Source organism: Canis aureus, chromosome 12 (assembly GCF_053574225.1).
Source record: "Canis aureus isolate CA01 chromosome 12, VMU_Caureus_v.1.0, whole genome shotgun sequence".
Taxonomy (NCBI): domain Eukaryota; kingdom Metazoa; phylum Chordata; class Mammalia; order Carnivora; family Canidae; genus Canis; species Canis aureus.
In genome coordinates, this window is record NC_135622.1 from 62926659 (window position 1) to 62945037 (window position 18379).

At 47.2% G+C, this 18379-nt stretch overlaps 1 protein-coding gene across 3 annotated transcripts; it reads left to right on the plus strand.

Annotated features, from left to right (window-relative positions):
- Positions 1-6505: 6505 nt before the first annotated feature.
- RNASEH1 (ribonuclease H1) lies at positions 6506-16927 on the plus strand. Of its 3 annotated transcripts, none has more exons than XM_077844268.1 (9): positions 6506-6717; positions 7101-7216; positions 10431-10589; positions 12652-12751; positions 13694-13748; positions 13952-14036; positions 14620-14744; positions 16260-16347; positions 16681-16927. In XM_077844268.1, the coding sequence occupies exons 1-8, from the start codon at positions 6587-6589 to the stop codon at positions 16281-16283; spliced, it is 795 nt and encodes a 264-aa protein (XP_077700394.1). In that variant the 5' UTR covers positions 6506-6586; the 3' UTR covers positions 16284-16347; positions 16681-16927. The 3 variants fall into 3 exon arrangements, with proteins under 3 accessions (XP_077700394.1, XP_077700395.1, XP_077700393.1); XM_077844267.1 differs by having other exon boundaries at positions 6509-6717; positions 16229-16347; XM_077844269.1 differs by lacking the exon at positions 10431-10589 and having other exon boundaries at positions 6507-6717; positions 16229-16347.
- The last annotated feature ends 1452 nt before the right edge of the window (positions 16928-18379 follow it).

Sequence of the window (18379 nt, forward strand, 5' to 3'; positions counted from 1 at the left end):
CTCTGTCTCTGCTTCTCTCTCTGTGTCTCTCATGAATAAAATATTTTAAAAATAATAAAAGAAAAAAATTGTCATGTCCTGAATTCTCCACTATGCATTTGTCATTAAAACACAAAATTATGGAACGCCTTGGTGGCTCAGTGATTGAGCATCTGCCTATGGCTCTGGTCATGACCCCGGGGTCCTGGGATCGAGTCCTATATCAGGCTCCCTGCGAGGAGCCAGCTTCTCCCTCTGCCTGTGTCTCTGCCTCTCTGTTTCTCATGAATAAATAAAATCTTTTAAAAAAATACAAAAAAATTATATTCTTTAAAAATCAATGTTTCTGGGGTGCCTGTGTGGCATGTGCCTTTGGCTCAGGCCATGATCTCAGGGTCCTGGGATCAATCCCCACGTGGGGCTCCCTGCTCAGCGGGGAATCTGCTTATCCTTCTGTCCTCTGCCTGCCACTCCCCTGCTTGTGCTCGCACTCTCTCTGCCAAGTAAAAGATCTTTGGGGGGAAAAAAATCAGCGTTTCTCCAGCTTAACGTGCAAAGGAATCACCTAGTGATCACTGTAAAAATGCAGATTCTGATTCAGACGTTCTGGGCTGGGCTCAATATTTTCTAGTTCTAACTTGCTCCCAAGGACACCCATGAGACTGGTCCAGGGACCAAACTGAGTGACAAGATCCCAGATGTAGAGAGGACTTACAAAGTAACAGGAAACTAAGAAAGCTCCCTTACAGCATGAAGGTAATGAATTACAGAATCTACGGTTTTATCCTGGAGGGACCAAGAGACCCAACCTGGGTAGTTCTGGCCCAGGAGAGAGTACCGTTGGGGTGGGGTTGCCGTTAGCCTAGATCTGTTCTCATTCTCTCTATATACATACATATGGTGTAAAGTCCCCTATTACAAAGGACCCTATGCCGGGAACGTACAATGTCCGCGCCCAAGGCAGAAAGCTAGAGGTCCCACAGAGGGACCCCAGACTGCAGAGCCCTTCCTTCCACACCACTGCTCCTGGTGGTAACGATTAAGGGGCAGGAGGAGAGTTACTGCAGAGTCCTTGCACATAAAACAAATTTATGGACCTGTCTGGCCGATCAAGAATTAATGGATTGGATTTAGTAAAAAGTTGTCTCTCTCCCCTCCACTTACAGCTGCCAGGTTTTTATGATTATTATTACACAGTGGCCAGTAGGGAGCAGGGGGATGAAACGAAGGTGCAAGCCTGCGGTGAATGTGGAAATCGACTGCGTGTAATGAAGCAAGGTCACTGGCTTCTACTGGAAGGTTTCAAAGTCACTCTTCCAGTATAACTATCTGATCTGTAGACACGGGTGATCCATCATATCAGGTGGATGAAAGGTGTCTGCTCAAATATTAATATTTAAGATATAGAGAATTCACTTGATTTTTATTATACATAAATGGATAATTTGCTCATCTTCAATATATTTCATCAAAAGCAACACCATTGTCTCCTGAATCTTCACGAAACATGCACAGGATGAAAAGTAACGTGACATGGGGAACACGCTGTGTGTCAGGCCAGATTAGAGGCTGCACACGGCTGTGTCCACAGCTGCCACACAAGCCGTCCTTTTCTCCAGTTTCCAATGAGAGAACAGAGACCTCAGCGACACACCAGATTTACATGGCCATGGGTCGTAGAGCTGGAACCTAGAGCGCGTGTGAGCTGCCTGGGTCAGGGCGCGGGGACAGCAGGAGAGCTGGGGGGGTGGTGCACACACGGGCTGGTACCCCTGGGTCCTCCAGCGGGCTCATCCCGTGCACCCCCGAGGTCTACACCCAGTGTGCCGAGTCAGCACCCCAGAACCCCACCCCCCAGCCAAGGGCCTCCCATCCCCCACCGAGGTCAGGGCAGCTGATTGATGGAGCACCAGAGCTCCGCAGGCCTGATGCCCCTCAGGTATCACACTTTGCTGGGATTGTTCTTGGTGACGGGTCACCTTTAGGTCAATAACAGAAGTCCATTGTCTGTGGAAGGCTGCAGCTGAGATGCCCTTGGCTGGGTAATCATGTTCCTGGGGCTACGCGGGGGCATTTTCTACAGCTCTTCAGGCTGAGGGGGCCAGGCTGGGATGATGCCCCAGGACCAGGAGGAAGCTGGAGTGCCCGTGTTAGGGGCCACTGGGGGGGGGGGGCAGGGGCATCCCCAGTATGCTCATGTCAGTGGCTTACCAGCAGCATCATTCTCCAGACAATAAGAGTATTTTCAGGTATAACCGAGTCCTAGTCATCATCACCTTCCTCAGTCACTCTTTTAAAATCAACCATTAACATTTAAAGAGTACATTTCCGTCTCAAAGACATTGTTCAAATTACGTAAAATATTTAATGTAAAAAAAAAAAGTCTATTTTTATGTCAGTCACCTCTGCTCCCAACATGGGGCTCGAACTCACAACTCTGAGATCAAGAGTTGCGGGCTCCTGCGCCTGAGCCGGCTGGGCTCCCCTAAAATCTGCTCTTTAACAAAAACATGTCACCTCGTGGCTCTCACTGCCATTTCACCATCTAATTCATAACACAAACGACCACAGGGAATGACAGAGAGAGGTGTTGTGAGTTCCAATCCGATGTCTTCCTCTTCACAGTCACGGAGATGCCACGGTCGGCTTCCCACCCCCCTGCCACTGCTCCCACTCCCCTGCCCCAGACTCCTCCTTGCTGCTAGTCACCGCTGCAGACAACAGCAGGAAGGTTGGGGACCAAGTGCCAGTCCGACACCTAACTAGATGACGTGGGGCGAGCCACTAAGGCTCCTGAAGCCGGTTTCATCTGTCAAATAACCTGAGGTGGGCCTGTTGACCTCCCAGGACTGGGGTGGGAGGCGACAGTGGGGAGTGTCCTCACACCAGAGTGTGCTTCGGAGCCCCCCGGGGGGCTTGCTAAAACACAAACTGCTGGGTACCCCCTCACCCCTGCGGAGTTCAGGCCCTGCAGAGGTGCAGCGGAACTCCCCTTCCAAGTCCCCAGGGGATGGTTTTGTGGCTGGTCCGAGGACCGCACTTTGAGAACCACGACTTAGGTTTGCCTGGGTGGGTGCCGGCCTGGGGTCTGGGTCCCGGCTGCAGCCCTGCCTGTCTGCACAGGTGTGGGCAAGGCACCCGATCTCTCAGGATCTCACTTTCTCGGAGGTGAACTGGGCGACGTTAGTGCGGCATCACCGGCGTCAGTCCTGGCTGTGTGCACGCCGTACTCAGCACAGGGCCTGGGACGCCAGGGAAAGGGATTCCGTGCGTCGGTGCCCGGCGGGTGCTAATAAGCACATGTTCCTCCTGAAGCAAGGGGTGGCTTCACAGTTACCTATCCCAAATTGCACATTTTGGGAAATCCTAATGTGTTTTACAGAAGCATGTTACAGACTGGTAGAAACTTTTATTCAAAAAATACAGTTTGCAGGAAGAATGTAAATTGGAATTACAAGGACATTGTTCAAATATATTATTTTTCATGTGTTCCTGTGTTGATCTATAGTTATTTTCTAGGTCAGCAGTTCCTAGGATTTTGACCTCAGGACTCTGAACTTTTAAAAAAGTTATTGAAGACCTTGAAGATTTTTTTTTTGTAGGTTACAACTATTGATATTACACAAAACATAAAATGGAGAATTTCAAATTATTCATTAAAATAATAACCCCCAAAATAAAATAAAAAACCCATTTCAAGTTAATATAAGTAATATATTTTATTAAAAATAACTATATTCCCCCTCAAAGTGAGAAGAGTAGCATTGATTTTGCCTTTTGCAAATGTCAGTGATGTCTTGAGGAAGACCATGTTTACTCCTCTCTTTTCCTTTAAATTTACTGCTTTCTGCAGGCATGTGTAACACACAGAGTATGTGTTTTCATTTTAGTTACTTTTTTTTTTTTTTTTTTTACTTTTAGATTTATAAGAATGATGTCCTATCTCCACTTGGAGACTTGCTTTATCCACTTAGTATCATATTACTGACATTCATCCATAATTGTGTGTGTCAAAGAAAGTTCCCTCATTTTGAATGCTGTAGAGTCTCACTGACTTCTGGGCAGTTCTCAGTACCTTACAGAGAATGGGCCAGTTTTTGCTCCGGACAGGGAAAGTCTCAGGCACTTCGAGCCAGAGATTAAAATAGAAAAGCTTTTCAGGGATCCCTGGGTGGCTCAGTGGTTTAGTGCCGCCCTCAATCCAGGGCATGATCCTGGAGACCCGGGATCGAGTCTCACATCAGGCTCCCTGCATGGAGCCTGCTTCTCCCTCGGCATGTGTCTCTGCCTCTCTCTCTCTCTCTTTGTATCTCTCATGAATAAATAAATAAAATCTTTAAAAAAAAAACACACTGGAAGAAATATTTTTGGAATTAGAGAAAGCCACATGGGTGATTTCTTTAACATACTCAGATGACTCTAACCTAGAAGTCTATAGGGGTGATGAGTGCCCTGTGATAAAGGACCACGGCCAGCCAGTTTGCGTGGAAAAGCAAGTCCCAAGTAGGTGTGACCCGTGGATCAAGTCAGTGGGAGGGGCAGTAGGTGTCAGGCAGCACTTCTCCAGGAGCCCAGGCTCCTTCTCCCCTAGGGACCACCACGGGCACAGCTGTGGCTATAACCCGTACTACTGTCGTTTCATATCCGACTGACTGTCCCAGCTCCGAGTTTTAAAGTGAAGACTTTTGCTTTTGGCCCACAGCCCTTCATCTGCTTCCACTCAGCTTCCTAATCTGGAACCAGTTCTCCTGGTGCCATCTTTGTTCATAATCTAACCTGTTGTCACCTGGAAAAGGTGAGCTAGTGATGCTTCTGCAGAAAGAAAGTCTAGAAATGAATTTTCCAAGGTCTAGCCTGAGCTCACTCAGAGGCCGCTGGTGCTCCAAAGGCCTTGGGTGAAGACAGAATGAATCACAGTAAAAACGGGGGCTGCAGCCATCCTGAGAGCAGTGGCCAGGGCATCCTGGGTTTCACAGCTACGTGAGAAGAGATTTTACGATCAATCACTCATGATTGTTCAGTGCAATTTAAAAATTTTTCAGCTTATTTTTAATAAGCTTTATACCCAACATGGGGCTCAAACTCACAACCCACAGATCAAGATTCGCAAGCTCTTTGGACTGAGCCAGCCAGGAGCCCCAAGGACAATTATTTAAAGAAACTATCTTGGGGGCACCTGGGTGTTGCCGTTGGTAAGTGTCCAACTCCTGGAATCATCTCAGGTCATGATCTCAAAGTCTTGGGATTGAACCCCCAGTCCGGGGCACAAAGTCAGCTTGAGATTCTCTCTCTCCCTGCCCCTCCTGCTTCTGCTCTCTTTCTCTCTAAAATTAAATATTTTTTTTTAAAAAGAAGCTATCTTGAAGTGCAATAAAAATAGGGATGAAGAATGGACTACAGCCAATTTAAATTTAAATTAGGAAAGTTGAAATTTTTTAAATGGATGTTCTTGGGGTTCACAAGCATGACCGCCCCCGACCCCTGCAAGGCCTGCCTTCCCCTTTGCTGTTGGTCTTCCTTCTCCGCCTAATGCGCGTGACTGAACTCTCTGCCCCTCAAGCCGGCGCCCCCGCCCCCAGGCAGTCACTCCCCCGGGTCCCCCGCCCTCCTCCAACAGGCGGCTGCGCCCCGCGGTCTGCGGGATCCCGCGCGCATCTCGGCGGCTCCCGGGTGGGCAGCCTGACCCACCTGTGCGAAGCCGGGCCGGGCAGCGCGCGGCAGGTGCCACGGGCCTCGCCAGCCGAACACCTAGAGAAAACTAAAGTCCTTTACAATTAATCTCAAAAGCAAGGCTTCAGTGGACAGGACTTTTCAAAGAAGGTGCTTTGCTTACAGAGCAAAAAGTCAGATACCGCGCAGAATTCTGACGAATTGCCTTTACAGCTAAATTTTCTGTCTGGTTCCAGGGCATTAGGTACCGGACACCCTGCGGGTCACGCACCCACGTGGGGGGGCGCCGCCCTTCCTCGGCCTCAGCTCTTTCTCGGCGCGGAATGCCAGTCCTTCCCGCCCCTGCGGCAGTTAGGGGGCAAGTCACCTCTTCCTAAGGCTGGACGGCCCTGAGCACACGGGGGACCCTGGACAGCCCCCCAAGGCTGAGAGGCCCAAGAGGAGCGAGAGGAGGGGCCTCTTGAGGTCTCGCCCACCCACGCAGCCCAGACTCCGCCCCTCAAGGCACTGCCCCGCCCACATCACCGCCTAGACCCCGCCCCCAGGGCACTGCCCCGCCCACACCAGGGCCAAGGCCACGCCCCTCTAGGCATTGCCCCGCCCACGCCACCGCCTAGACCCCGCCCCTCGTGGCACCGCCCGCCCATGGCACCGCCCCTCCCACACCGCCGCCCGGACCCCGCCCCTCACGCGGCCCCACCCCGCCCTAGTGCCCACCCACCTGCGTAGGTCCCGCCCCACCCGGGACCGCCCAAGCCCGATTTTCTCCCGGATTTCCGGAAAAAGCGCCGGGCGCCAGGCCCCTAGGCCCCGCCCCCAAGCCCGCGGGGATCTGCGTCATCTCCCCGCGCCGCCGCCGGAAGTTGGGTCTGCGCGACGGTGGCTCGGGGCGGCGCGCTGAGACGCTGAGACGCTCGGCGATGGCGGGCGGGGAGCGATGACCAGGCTTCTGGGCGCGGCGCGCAGAGTCGTTCTGGCCGCCGTGAGCTGCAGTGCGCGCGGCTGCAGCAGTCTCAGCATGTTCTACGCCGTGAGGAGGGGCCGCAAGGCGGGGGTCTTCCAGACCTGGTGAGTGGAGCCCGCGGCGGGCGGCCCTGGCCTGGCGTGGGGCGGCCCCGGAGCCTCCGCCTGAGCCTCCCTTTCAGTTTCGGGGAGGGAATTTCCAAGCGGTGACACGTAGTGGGGCTCCGGTACACCCGGCCTCCTCGCCCCTGTGTGACGCCTGGGTGCCGGGCAGCGTCCTTGGAGGTGGCCGCCTCCCCCTCCAAATTCTCCTACGTGACGTGCTGGTGTGCCGCCGCACAGCGTGGAAGACGGCTGCGAGCAGGCGCGAGCAGGCGCGGCCGGCTGTGCCCCCAGCCCTTTTAGCACCATTCCCGGCCTAAGAAAAAAAGGACCGGTTAGGAAGGACCAGTAAGGGAGGAAGGCAGTAACCCGGCCCTCTGTTCCAGGAGCGAATGCAGAGCCCAGGTGGACCGCTTCCCCGCTGCCAGATTTAAGAAGTTTGCCACGGAGGAGGAGGCCTGGGCCTTCGTCAGGAAGCCTGCCAGCCTAGATGGCTCGGAAGGTAGGCCCTGCTCCCCTCACTGTGGCGCCTTGACCTGCTGGAAGCCTTGCAGAGCCCCAGGGTCACCTGGTCTGCAGAGCGGCCTCCTAAATAGAGGAGATGTGGTGGTCGTTTCCATGTTCCCAACAGGCAGAGAGCGGTTTAGCTCAGCGGTTTCCGTTGGTGACAGTGTTAGAGACAGGCTGGGACTCCAGCCTCCTGGTCCACTTCGGAGTCCTCACTCTGCTAACTCTGTGTTTAAATGCTTGTCCTGTCATTGAATCGAACGGGCGACACTTTTATTTTTTATTAAAGATTTTATTTATTCATTCAGGACAGACACACAGAGAGAGAGAGAGAGAGAGAGAGAGAGGCAGAGAGACACAGGCAGAGGGAGAAGCAGGCTCCACGCAGGGAGCCGGGCGTGGGACTCGATCCCGGGTCTCCAGGATCACACCCTGGGCTGAAGGCGGCGCTAAACCGCTGAGCCACCCAGGGATCCCCCGGGCTACAGTTTTAAAGTGATGAATGCAGTTTGTTTCATGGCATGCACCATGTATGGTGTTTCCTTCTTACTGGGACAGGGTCACACAATCAGAATTTCCTCCAATTTCACATGTCGCAGAAAGTGTAGGTGATTGAAGTTCGGGTCCCAGTATGAGGAGCGTCAAGTACAAAGGACTAAGGGTCACTGAAAGCACAAAATGTTTAAAGTACTGTTAACCCTTGAGCACCATGAACTTGAGCTATGTGGGTCAACTTATATGGAGACTTCACTCTATTACACTTACATACGTTTATTATTATTATGTCTTTATGATTTTCTTATCTTCTAGTCTCTATTCATTGTAAGACCACAGTGCATAAGACATTTATAAAATAGCTGTGAATCAGCTGTTTACGTTATCAGTAAGGGTTCCAGTTAACAGGCTAGCAGTAGTAAGGCCTCGGGGTAGTCACAGGTTACACTCAGATTTTCGACTGCACCAAGGATCAGACCCCCATGTGGTTTGGGGTAAACTGTAGATCTTAAACTACTTTGAAGAAGTTGTGTCTCATTAGCTTTACTCACAAATTTTTTTACTAGTGGGTTAAGGTGAGGAGACAGTGGTTTGAATTAGCTTTTTTTGAGCAGGCTCTCTAGAGTCCATGGAGATGCTCAAACTTCAAACAGCTGCTCCTTTGAGAGGCCAGAACAGTTGTGGACAGCGCAAGTCAAGGAGAGGCCGTCGTGCTTAGGAATCTGCCCGAATGACGAGTTCCTGAAGCAGGCCAGAGCCTTACTCGCTGCTTCACCCTCTGGGTCTCCCCACCAGCTTTAAGGAAGCTGTGATGTGACTGTTACATTTTCTGCCGCAATGGAGAAATCAGTTCAGGACAGAAAACAAGTCTGGAAGTATGGCTGTCACCTTAGTTGGATTCTCAATACTTTCTTTTCACTAATCTTTTATTTAACCAATTAGTGACTTATCCATATTTCAATTTTTCCAGGATAAGTATGTTTGTGTGTTTAATACTCTAAATTCTAAGGCAAAGTAGTTCTTTATACCTATGAATCACCTTTCTTAAAAGGTTAGAGATCTCCTAGCTAGTGACATATATGTAAGTTGGGATTTAATGTCTTTTTCTTTTTCCATAAAAGACTTTTTAAAACATTTTTTATTTTATTTATTTATTCATAAGAGACACACACAGAAAGGTAAAGACACAGGCAGAGGGAGAAGCAGGCTCCTGGCAGGGAGCCTGATGTGGGACTCCATCCCAGGACTGGGATCACACCCTGAGCCAGAGGCAGATGATCAAATGCTGAGCCACCCAGGCATCCCATGGGATTTAAAGTTTGTTTGTTTGTTTGTTTGTTTTAAGATTTTTTATTTATTCATGAGAGACGCACAGAGAGAGGCAGAGACACAGGCAGAGGGAGAAGCAGGCTCCATGCAGGGAGCCCAATGTGGGACTCGATCCCAGGACTCCAGGTTCATACCCTGAACCAAAGGCAGATGCTCAACTGCTGAGCCACACAGGCGTCTCTTATTTTAGGATTCTTGAGCTACTTGCCACTTACTGTGATTTATGTAAGCTGTTTTGGGCTTAACTTATTTACTCAACCTAATTTTGTGAAGGCAAAATTATCTGACAACCGTGCCTCTTTTTTTCTTCAAAGTCTTACCTGTCCTTTAAAAACTTTCATTTGAACTTAACTTTACTACAAATAAAACAATATTTATATTGTAATAAAATTGTATAAAATTAGCCTTTGACCTGTACTTGTGTTTTTGGGTTTACTTACGTGAAATACCTAGAGGAATATTTTAAAGGTAAATACAGGGTAACACAGATATAGCAGGGTGGGAACAGCAAACTTTGCTCACTATAGAGGCTTCGCCCAGATTTTGCTAAAAAATCTTTAGCAGTCCTCTGACAGGTATGGGTGGAGAAGCTGCTCCAGGGAGCATGTTCTGACTTGGACCCACGTGGAGGTGTTCAGTCAACATTGGAGCCCCATTTCCCCATCCCTGGTTTAGAGCTGAAAGTGAATCTGTAGTGTTGGGTTTAGTGGTTATTTTGGAGATACAATTAGTTGCTCCTTCTGTGCCCTTTTTCTACTCCATAAAATGAGAACATAGGAAAAGCTGCTCCCGTATAACCTGAGAGAGTCTGTGAGAAGCCTTTGGGGTTAATCCTGCGTCCACCGGCTGAGCTTTGAAGGAACCTGGTCCCCTCTGCTGTCAGGTTTCTGTTTCCCTCTCTCAGTGTGGCCCGCTATCTGTTTACTTAAGGTCCAGTTACCTGTGCCCTCCCAACTTCCCTGGAGGTTCTCGGCTTGACATTGAGGGAGATGAAGTATCTAGAGTGGTATCTACAAAATTCTAGTCCTTGTTTCTTTATGGGGAAAGAGTCCCTCAGATTGTCAAACTGCCCACCATACCTGGAGGGTTCACCAGCTTTGGTATCTCTGCTATCTGTCAGAAGCAGATTTCTACTTTAATAGGAATGTTGCTCTTGTCTTCTTGTTGCTCTTACCAAGCTTATCATGGAAAACTTAGAGTAATTTCATAGGACACCGAAATCTGAGACAGTGTTGACAGTCTTAAGTCATTTCCTCTTTATAGGGCTGCATACAGAGGGTATCTCAGTCTTGGTGACACTAATCACTTCCTCAATTTCTGGATTCTTAAGCATTTCATGTTATGTTTATTTTTTTCCTGGTTTTTAAGTAGACTTGATCTTTCAGGGCCAGAAAATAAACATGAAAAAGAATCACAAGTGAAAGCCAGCAAGCGACTCCGTGAGCCCTCGGATGGAGAGGAAAATGCAGAGCCACGTGCGAAGCATATGAGACAGAACACGGAATCCATGCCTCCAGTTAGCAAAGACATGTTTTCTTATATGGGTACATCTCTCTTGGATTCTTAAGTTTTCTATATAATAATCATGAAATAAGTGTAAGAATTTTTTCCCCCCTTATTAGGGGAAACTGAGCTAATGTTCAGCATTTTCATTCTTATCTGAAAAGCTAATGTTTAGCATTTCATTCTTCACTTAAAAATCTCAAAGATTACTATTTGATAGTTGATCGAACTGTGTGGAATTATTAAAACTTTGGACGTTCATTGGAAAAGCATTACATGGCCTACAAATTAAAAACAGTAACCTTTTGAAATACTGGTATTCTCTGTGCACACAGCATTTCAGGTCACTGCGAGAATATGCAAAGGCCTCAGCTTCTTCAAATAAGAAAGACCCTGAGGTGCCCAGTTGGTTAGGCATCCAGCTCTTGGTTTCAGTTCAAGCCAAGATCTCAGCCCTCAGCAAAGAGCCTGCTTCCCCTCACCTTTACCCTCTGCTCCTCCTTCTGTGCACATGCTCGCGTGTCTATCTCTTAAATAGATAAATACATTTTTTTAAAATATTTTATTTATTTATGAGACACAGAGGCAGAGGGAGAAACAGACTCCCCAAGGAGCAGGGAGCCCGACACGGGACTCGATCCCAGGGCCCTGAGATCATGACCTGTGCTGAAGGCACATGCTTTACTAACTGAGCCACCCAGTTGCCCTAGATAAGTAAATCTTTAAAAGAGAAGAAAGGGCCTGGACAGAGTTCTTCTTCATTTTATTTTATTTTTTTCAGAGTTTTTCTTTAGCACCAGTATCTTTACCGTTTACATTTAGCCTTTGCAAAACATAAGTGATCTTACCTTGTCTAGAGAGGCAAAGTAATATGAATTCTTCCTCTACCTTTAACTGTGGGAGATCAGTTTATAGTTAGTGATTATGGTATATGAATTTCCTTTTTGTTTTTTTAATATATATAAACAAAAAGTAGGAGTAAGTGGGGTTTTCTTTTTATTTTAGTAAGTGGCATTTTTATATAAATCAGTATATTTGTAGGTTCCAATTTTTCTCTAGGAATAAGCTATCTTACCATTTAATTCAAGGAAAACCAATAGAAAATGTTTTGTCAAGCCATATTAAAACTGCATAAATGAATTTTGCAGTTATGTAAAAAAAAAAATGTTGATTTGGTTATTTGCCAGCAGTCATCAGAGCACATACTTGTGGGGTGACTGGGGGATGAGCCATTTCCAAGGTACTCACAGTGGCACTTAACGCAGTACCTGATAGGTATTCAGAATTGAGACAGAATTCAGTGACCAGAAAGGCAGTTGTGTTGATAGCGTCAAATTCAGTGGAACCAAGGATTCTTGTCCAACACGCTCGTTCTCCCACACTCTATCTTCCCTCCTCTTCCCTTTGCCTCTGCCTTGTCCGCTCTATCATCCTTCTGACAAATAGCACATAGAGCAAGGCCCCTACTTGCTCCCATGGTCCTTCTCTTCAAGACCTGTCGACCTGACTTGTCCTGCTGCCCTGCTGGGAGCATTCTGGTCACCAGTGGCCCTAGAGTGGCCTCATACCATTCCTCTTCTGCCTTCTGCTTTACAGCAATGTTGATCAGACTTTCTGTCTCAAAAACAGCGGACCTTAGTCCACTAGAGGCAGATATTACTAAGAAACAATTTAGACCGACGTCTGTTGGAGGACTAGACTTTCTGGCAGACAGGTCCTCATCGTGCCCAGGTGTTACTTGTCTGCATGGACAGCTCCTGGGAATGAGTGTGCGCCCTGCCCCCCATGAGGAGAGGGAGAGAGGCACTGTTGTGACCTCCATCGTGGGGGATGCGACAACAGCTCTCACGGTAGCAGGTTCTAGGTTCACAGTGACTGCCTTTGCTGTTAACTGGTCTGTCATGTGGAACCTAGGTGTGAGTGTGTTCTAATCACAGTGTCGGGCTCGTATGTGAGGAATTGATCGTGTTTTCCTAGGCAGAAGATGTAGACTGCATTGTATAATACTTTCACTTTATGAATTCAGGCTTAGTGAATGTGTTAAATGAGTCTCAGTTGTTAGTGCTTTGGTCCCAGTGACACTCACCAAGTTCCCTCTTGCAGGAGAATTTGTCGTCGTCTACACTGATGGCTGCTGCTCCAGTAACGGACGCAGGAGGGCACGAGCAGGAATCGGTGTTTACTGGGGGCCGGGCCATCCTTGGTAAGTAAACAAGGCTTCAGATCTAAGTGAATCATATTCTAAACCTTGTCAGGAATGACACAGGGTCTGCTTATTGTTTGCTTAGCGTTGGCAGAGGTAGCACAAGAACAAGCTTTAGCTCATGTCGACACTGATGGCTTTGTTCTTCAGAACGTAAAATGCCTCAGCATCGTTTTCTTTCCCCTGGATCTCGATGAGTCTGTGTCTCACTGATAACCTCTTACACCAGAATGACTTCCCTGCCCCTCTAGAGGAGTCATCTGTCTCCTGAGGGATGGTTTTGACAAAGATGTCCAAGGGACAGGTCACCAGACTCTTCTGAAGTTGTGTGACCTTAGAGGGGACCTCTCAGTTTTCACAAGGCACAAGGTCAGGGTGATGGAAAGTGTGATCTTTCAGATACGCTGGGCAGCCCTAAAATTCAGTGTAACAGAGGGATCTGAGCCCGTGACATAGCCATATCCCTCTGAGCTTTGTCCTTCAGCATTCACAGGAGCCCACAGCAGTGTTGGGCATAATGTAATGTAAGCTGTCCAGTAATAAGATTTTACATTTCTCTTGACTTGTGGTCTATGAAGCACTTTCTCTTTGATACCTAGTTTTAGCTTCAAATCCTGTAAGAGGTAGCCAGCTTGTGTGGCACTGAGTGTCTGTGGCTGACTTAGTGCTCACCCAAGACCACACACTCTAATGTATTTCAGGGCCAGAAATAGAACCTCACTTTTGATTTCTGGCCCAGTGTTCTTCACAAACCATCTCATGGGGCTTTTCCATAAAATGTTAGTACTCTTGGTTTGATTTTTACAGACTGTTTTTGTATGATGCTTTCAATTGTCAAAAAAAATATATCAAGCCTTTCTTCCATTGAGAGGCTTAAGGAACCACTTTGAAAATTAGCTTTTTAAATTAACTTCATTTTCTTTTTTATTGTTTTGAAACCAGGAATGTAGGCATTAGGCTTCCTGGGCGGCAGACCAACCAAAGAGCAGAAATTCATGTAAGTTGTCAGACACATTTCCCACATTTCCCATTCAAATAGATATGCAAACAGAACTGTATGTGGAGCATTATTTCACACAGAGTGTAATCGTTACACTTAGCACAGAAAAAGATTGTTTAAATGGTGAAGTGATTGTGAACATCAGTAATGTTGCAAGTTGAACAGTTTCAATGGCATGATGACTGACTTGTTTCTTCAAGGCAGCCTGCAAAGCCATCGAGCAAGCAAAGGCGCAAAACATTAAGAAGTTAGTTCTGTATACGGACAGTATGTTTACTATAAATGGTAAGCTTTTACGTTTTTATTTCTAGTGTTTTTCTAGTAAACATGAAGGGAAATTGGTATTTCCTTCTCCAGTAGGAGGTGTTGTATCCTATTGGGACCTAAGTGGTAAATGAGGACGTTTGGTTTGTCAGGTATAAAGAGACAATAGGGATTCTGGGGCCCAGTTCTGCTGCCCCAATATTTGCCACCCAGACATATCTGCCCCGCACCTAAGGAGAGGTGGTGGGATCGACAGGATAGATGTGTCCCTGCTCTCATGGTCCTTTGAGTCTAAACAGGCATCAGTAACCTAAGGTGGTGTGCTGATGTCTCCTTTGGGAAATAGCATGTTTAGGACATGGGAAGGGGGGTTGAAGAGGTGGAGGAGGTGTCCTCCTCGGCTGGGGCTTGTGAGTCCATGCCAGTCTGAGCAAAGGGATGAGCAGAGGAGTAGCCAGGTCTATGCCCCAGACAGAGTACAGCCTGTGTGGGCAAGTGGCAAGTCCGCCCGCTGCTCTGAAGACAAGTAGAGCAGGTATAAGTCTAGGGAGGAAAGGAGACCAGGACATTGGAGTTCCATCAACTGTGAGTGTGTTTCTTGTAGGTATCACTAATTGGGTTCAAGGTTGGAAGAAGAATGGGTGGAAAACAAGCACAGGGAAAGAGGTGATCAACAAGGAGGACTTTGTGGCCCTGGAGCAGCTCACCCAGGGCATGGACATCCAGTGGGTAAGTGTTTTCTTAACCACTCATGTCCTGGGACTTATTTTTGTGTGTTTTTTGTTTTTTGTTTTGGGAGGGAGAGGGAGGAAGGAGAGAGGCAGAGAGAGAATCTCAAGCAGGCTCCACACCCAGTATGGAGCCCGAAGTGAAGCTCGATCCCACAACCCTGAGATCATGACCCAAGCTGAAATCAGGAGTCAGACATTTAACTGACTGAGCCCCCAAACGTCCAGGACCAAATATTCTAAATTAACCGGAGAGAGTAGTGGTTTCTTTAAATGATTTAGTGAGTTAAGTTAAAATAACAGTTTCCACAAAATTAATATCGTAGCGTGTATTAGAAATTGGAACACAGTTGACTCTTGATCATTGTGCAAGTAATACTTCTTGTTCTTGGCCTGTGTGTGGAACACAGTGTTCTGGCAGCGTGACTGAGGGGTATTCGATATTCTTCACATAGTCTCAGCTGTGCTTGGGAGTGCCCCACCTGGGCTCACCTCCTCCCTGTTAAGTGACTCCTGGCAGTCAACCTGTAGGATTCTTTGGAATCAGTCGTAATGTCAAAATAAAACTAATTTGTAAGGTATTCTGGAAAAGAGTGGTAAGACTTGAGGAGGATGACTTTTTTTTCCAAAATGGAAATATTTTTCTTATAATAGATAGTTTTTATTAAAATGTTTTTTCAAACACTACAGAGCAAGTTAAACTGTAGTCATTATCTTAACCCTGCCTTGCTCTTCCACCCCCAGACCACTGAGAACAGCTTGGTAACCTGAGGTTTAAATCTGCCTTTCAGCAATGTAAACGTCAGCAGTGGTCATACCACATAAGTACACACCTGGGTGGCTCAGACAGTTAAGCGTCTGACTCTTGATCTCAGCTCTAGTCTTGATCTCACAGTTATGAGTTCAAACCCCGTGTTGGGCTCACACTGGGTGTGGAACCTACTTAGAAAAAAAATGAAAATAAATCCCAGACGTATACTCTTCTTTCTGACAGCATTTAAAGAGAATATAGTATGTTAGGTATGTATCTGTCCGTCAGTACATACATGTGTTTTACCTGGAAAGCTTTCCAAGTTCCATCATTAAGTGGGAAAAAAAATCAATAAAAACGGTATAACCCAATTTGTGGAGAATCAAGATGGGATTTTAGTAAATGCCTGCACGCATCGATGCATTGGGCATACAGTTTGTGCTGTTTAGAACTGTGTTGAAGTGGGGGTGTGGGAGGAGCCGTTCTCCACCCACTGGAAACAGGATGCACTCCTGTGTTGTGTATGTAAAAAATCAGTAAACAGGGGCACCTGGTTGGCTCAGTGTCATGATCCCGGGGTCCTGGGATTGAGTCCCGCATTGGGCTCCCTGCAGGGAGCCTGCTTCTCCCTCTGCCGTGTCTCTGCTTCTCTCCATGTGTCTCTCATGAATAAATAGGTAAAAATCTTAAAAAAAAATCAGTAAAGATAAAAGGGAAAAAAATTTATTTAACAGATGCATGTTCCTGGTCATTCGGGATTTACAGGCAATGAAGAAGCTGACAGATTAGCAAGAGAAGGAGCTAAGCAATCTGAAGACTGAACGAAATGATTTTAATTCTTGGAAAAACTTGAGTGAGTGACTGTTCTCTTACCTCTCCTTACTGCTGTGAAAAATAAAACTTGGAGTAGATGGGCAGACACGACTTGCAAAGTAAATCAGTCATTCTGGGATATCCTGTGATACCACATGGTTAAATGTATAACAAATTGAACGTCCTTCGAGATTTGAGCATTATTTGAGATTTCAGTGTTATGCTCGATTGAGTTTGATGCTGTTCTCATTAGTTTTACTGCAGTCTGGACAGAAATTTTAGGACTCTGATCTAATAAGGCATGAACACAGCAGTGGTTTACAGATGCAGGCACAGTCTGGAAGTGTTCTGAAAGTGTCCATTTACCTTCCAGTTGGCAGCATCGAGTCTCAGGAGGTTCGAGTTGACTTGTACCTTCCCGTGGATTAGAGCGAGGCAGTGCTCTCCTGGTGGCTGCAGCCCACGCCCGGGCCCCCGCCGTAGCAGAGGGAGTGCAGCCCGGGGCTTACCTGGCTGGCACCCGTGTACAAGACAAGCCTGCACGTAGCCCTGGCTCTTGATCTTTGATTAGGAACCGTTACTTACAGAGCAAGATGTGTAAATAAATCTCTTAAAATTTCTTTGGCTGTTTTTGTTAAAAGCGCGGTGTAAGATGGGGTGTCTGGGTGGCTCAGTCAGTTAAGCGTCCAACTCTTAACTCAGGTCTTGATCTCAGGGTTGTGAGTTCAAGCCTCGCATTGGGCTCCACGCTGGGCATGGAGCCTACTTTTTAAAATAAAATACACTATGCAAGTTAAAGTTTGATATGATCATTTATTTTTACCTTTTTTTTTTTTTTTACTACTTTTTCATCAAAAACCTACAGAAAAGGACATGGATGTATTGCTGATTGAGTTATTACTATAAGGTGAATACCCTCATGACCACCACTCAGGCCAAGAACTAGAACTTTGCAGACACCCCAGAAAGCTCTCCACGTGCTCTTCCAACCCTAGCCCTGCCCGCCCTCCAGAGTGAATCCTGAGTTTTATAGAAATGACTTCTTTGCGTTTCTTAATGGCAGTTGAGCCTTGTCTACTTTTTCTTAGACTGGATATTTCTGAAGTCTCTTTATTGCGTGTATTGGTCTCCATGTGAGGTTTCTCTGTTGAGGAGCCTGGCCGTTTGTCCTGTTGGTTGCCTGGGTCTACATGTTGCCACATGGGTTCTCCCGGGTGCAGAGTCCAGCATTTTCTTCCGGCCTCTCTATTTCTGCAGATTGGCAGCTGGACCCAGAGGCTTGGTCCGAAGCAGCTTCCATACACTCAGCGGATGGTGGGTGGCCACGTGCTTTCATCAGCGGGCAGAGGCTGCTCTCATCTTTATGGTGTCAGCAGCTGCTGGTGCTCAGTGCCTAGGATTGATGACTCGGGGTTCCAGAATAGTGGTATTCTGTGATTTTGCTTAGACTTACTGGCTGGAACAGTTTTAGAAGAAGACACTTTCTCTCATCTGCTATTTGGTTACCCAGTGGTAGCATTCATTTCGGAAAGGCAGGATAGGGTACATGCAAAGATCATTGATTCCCTGTCATCCTTAGAAAGTGACCACTTAAGGTTTTCTATTTATGTATTTTTATAACATGTATGTATCATGAGATCATGTACTTAAGCCTGTTTAATAGGTTTCAGGTCATTGCAATTTTTATCTTCATTGAACCCAAATTGTAGCTTTGGCCTGTAGGAGAGAGGCTCTTCAGGTTGGCTCTTGATTTGTTTTATATTCACACGTGCACACACATGCACGGACCACACCCGTACCTAGGTGCACACCATGGGCCCACTCACACACAGTCCACGTGTGCACACACGTATGTGTACAGACCTCGCACGCATGTGTACCCAGTCATCACTGGCTCTGTTGCAGTCTGGTGTGTCAAGGTTCTCTAGACCCATCTTGTACTTTTCCTGCTCCAGATCTGGAATTGGCTGTTTCTCAAAGAATCTCTAGTTTGTCTGTCTTCCTTCCTCCCTCCCTCCCTCCCTTCCTTCCTTCGTGGGGCTGGAACTCATGACCTCAAGATCAGGAGTCGC

Bases quoted from the DNA above. Each gene is read 5' to 3' on its own strand.
- RNASEH1 (XM_077844267.1), top strand. From the start codon at position 6,587: ATGACCAGGCTTCTGGGCGCGGCGCGCAGAGTCGTTCTGGCCGCCGTG. The intron at 6,718-7,100 runs GTGAGTGGAGCC...CCTCTGTTCCAG, and splicing joins GCGGGGGTCTTCCAGACCTG to GAGCGAATGCAGAGCCCAGG. The intron at 14,745-16,228 runs GTAAGTGTTTTC...TTTATTTAACAG, and splicing joins AGGGCATGGACATCCAGTGG to ATGCATGTTCCTGGTCATTC.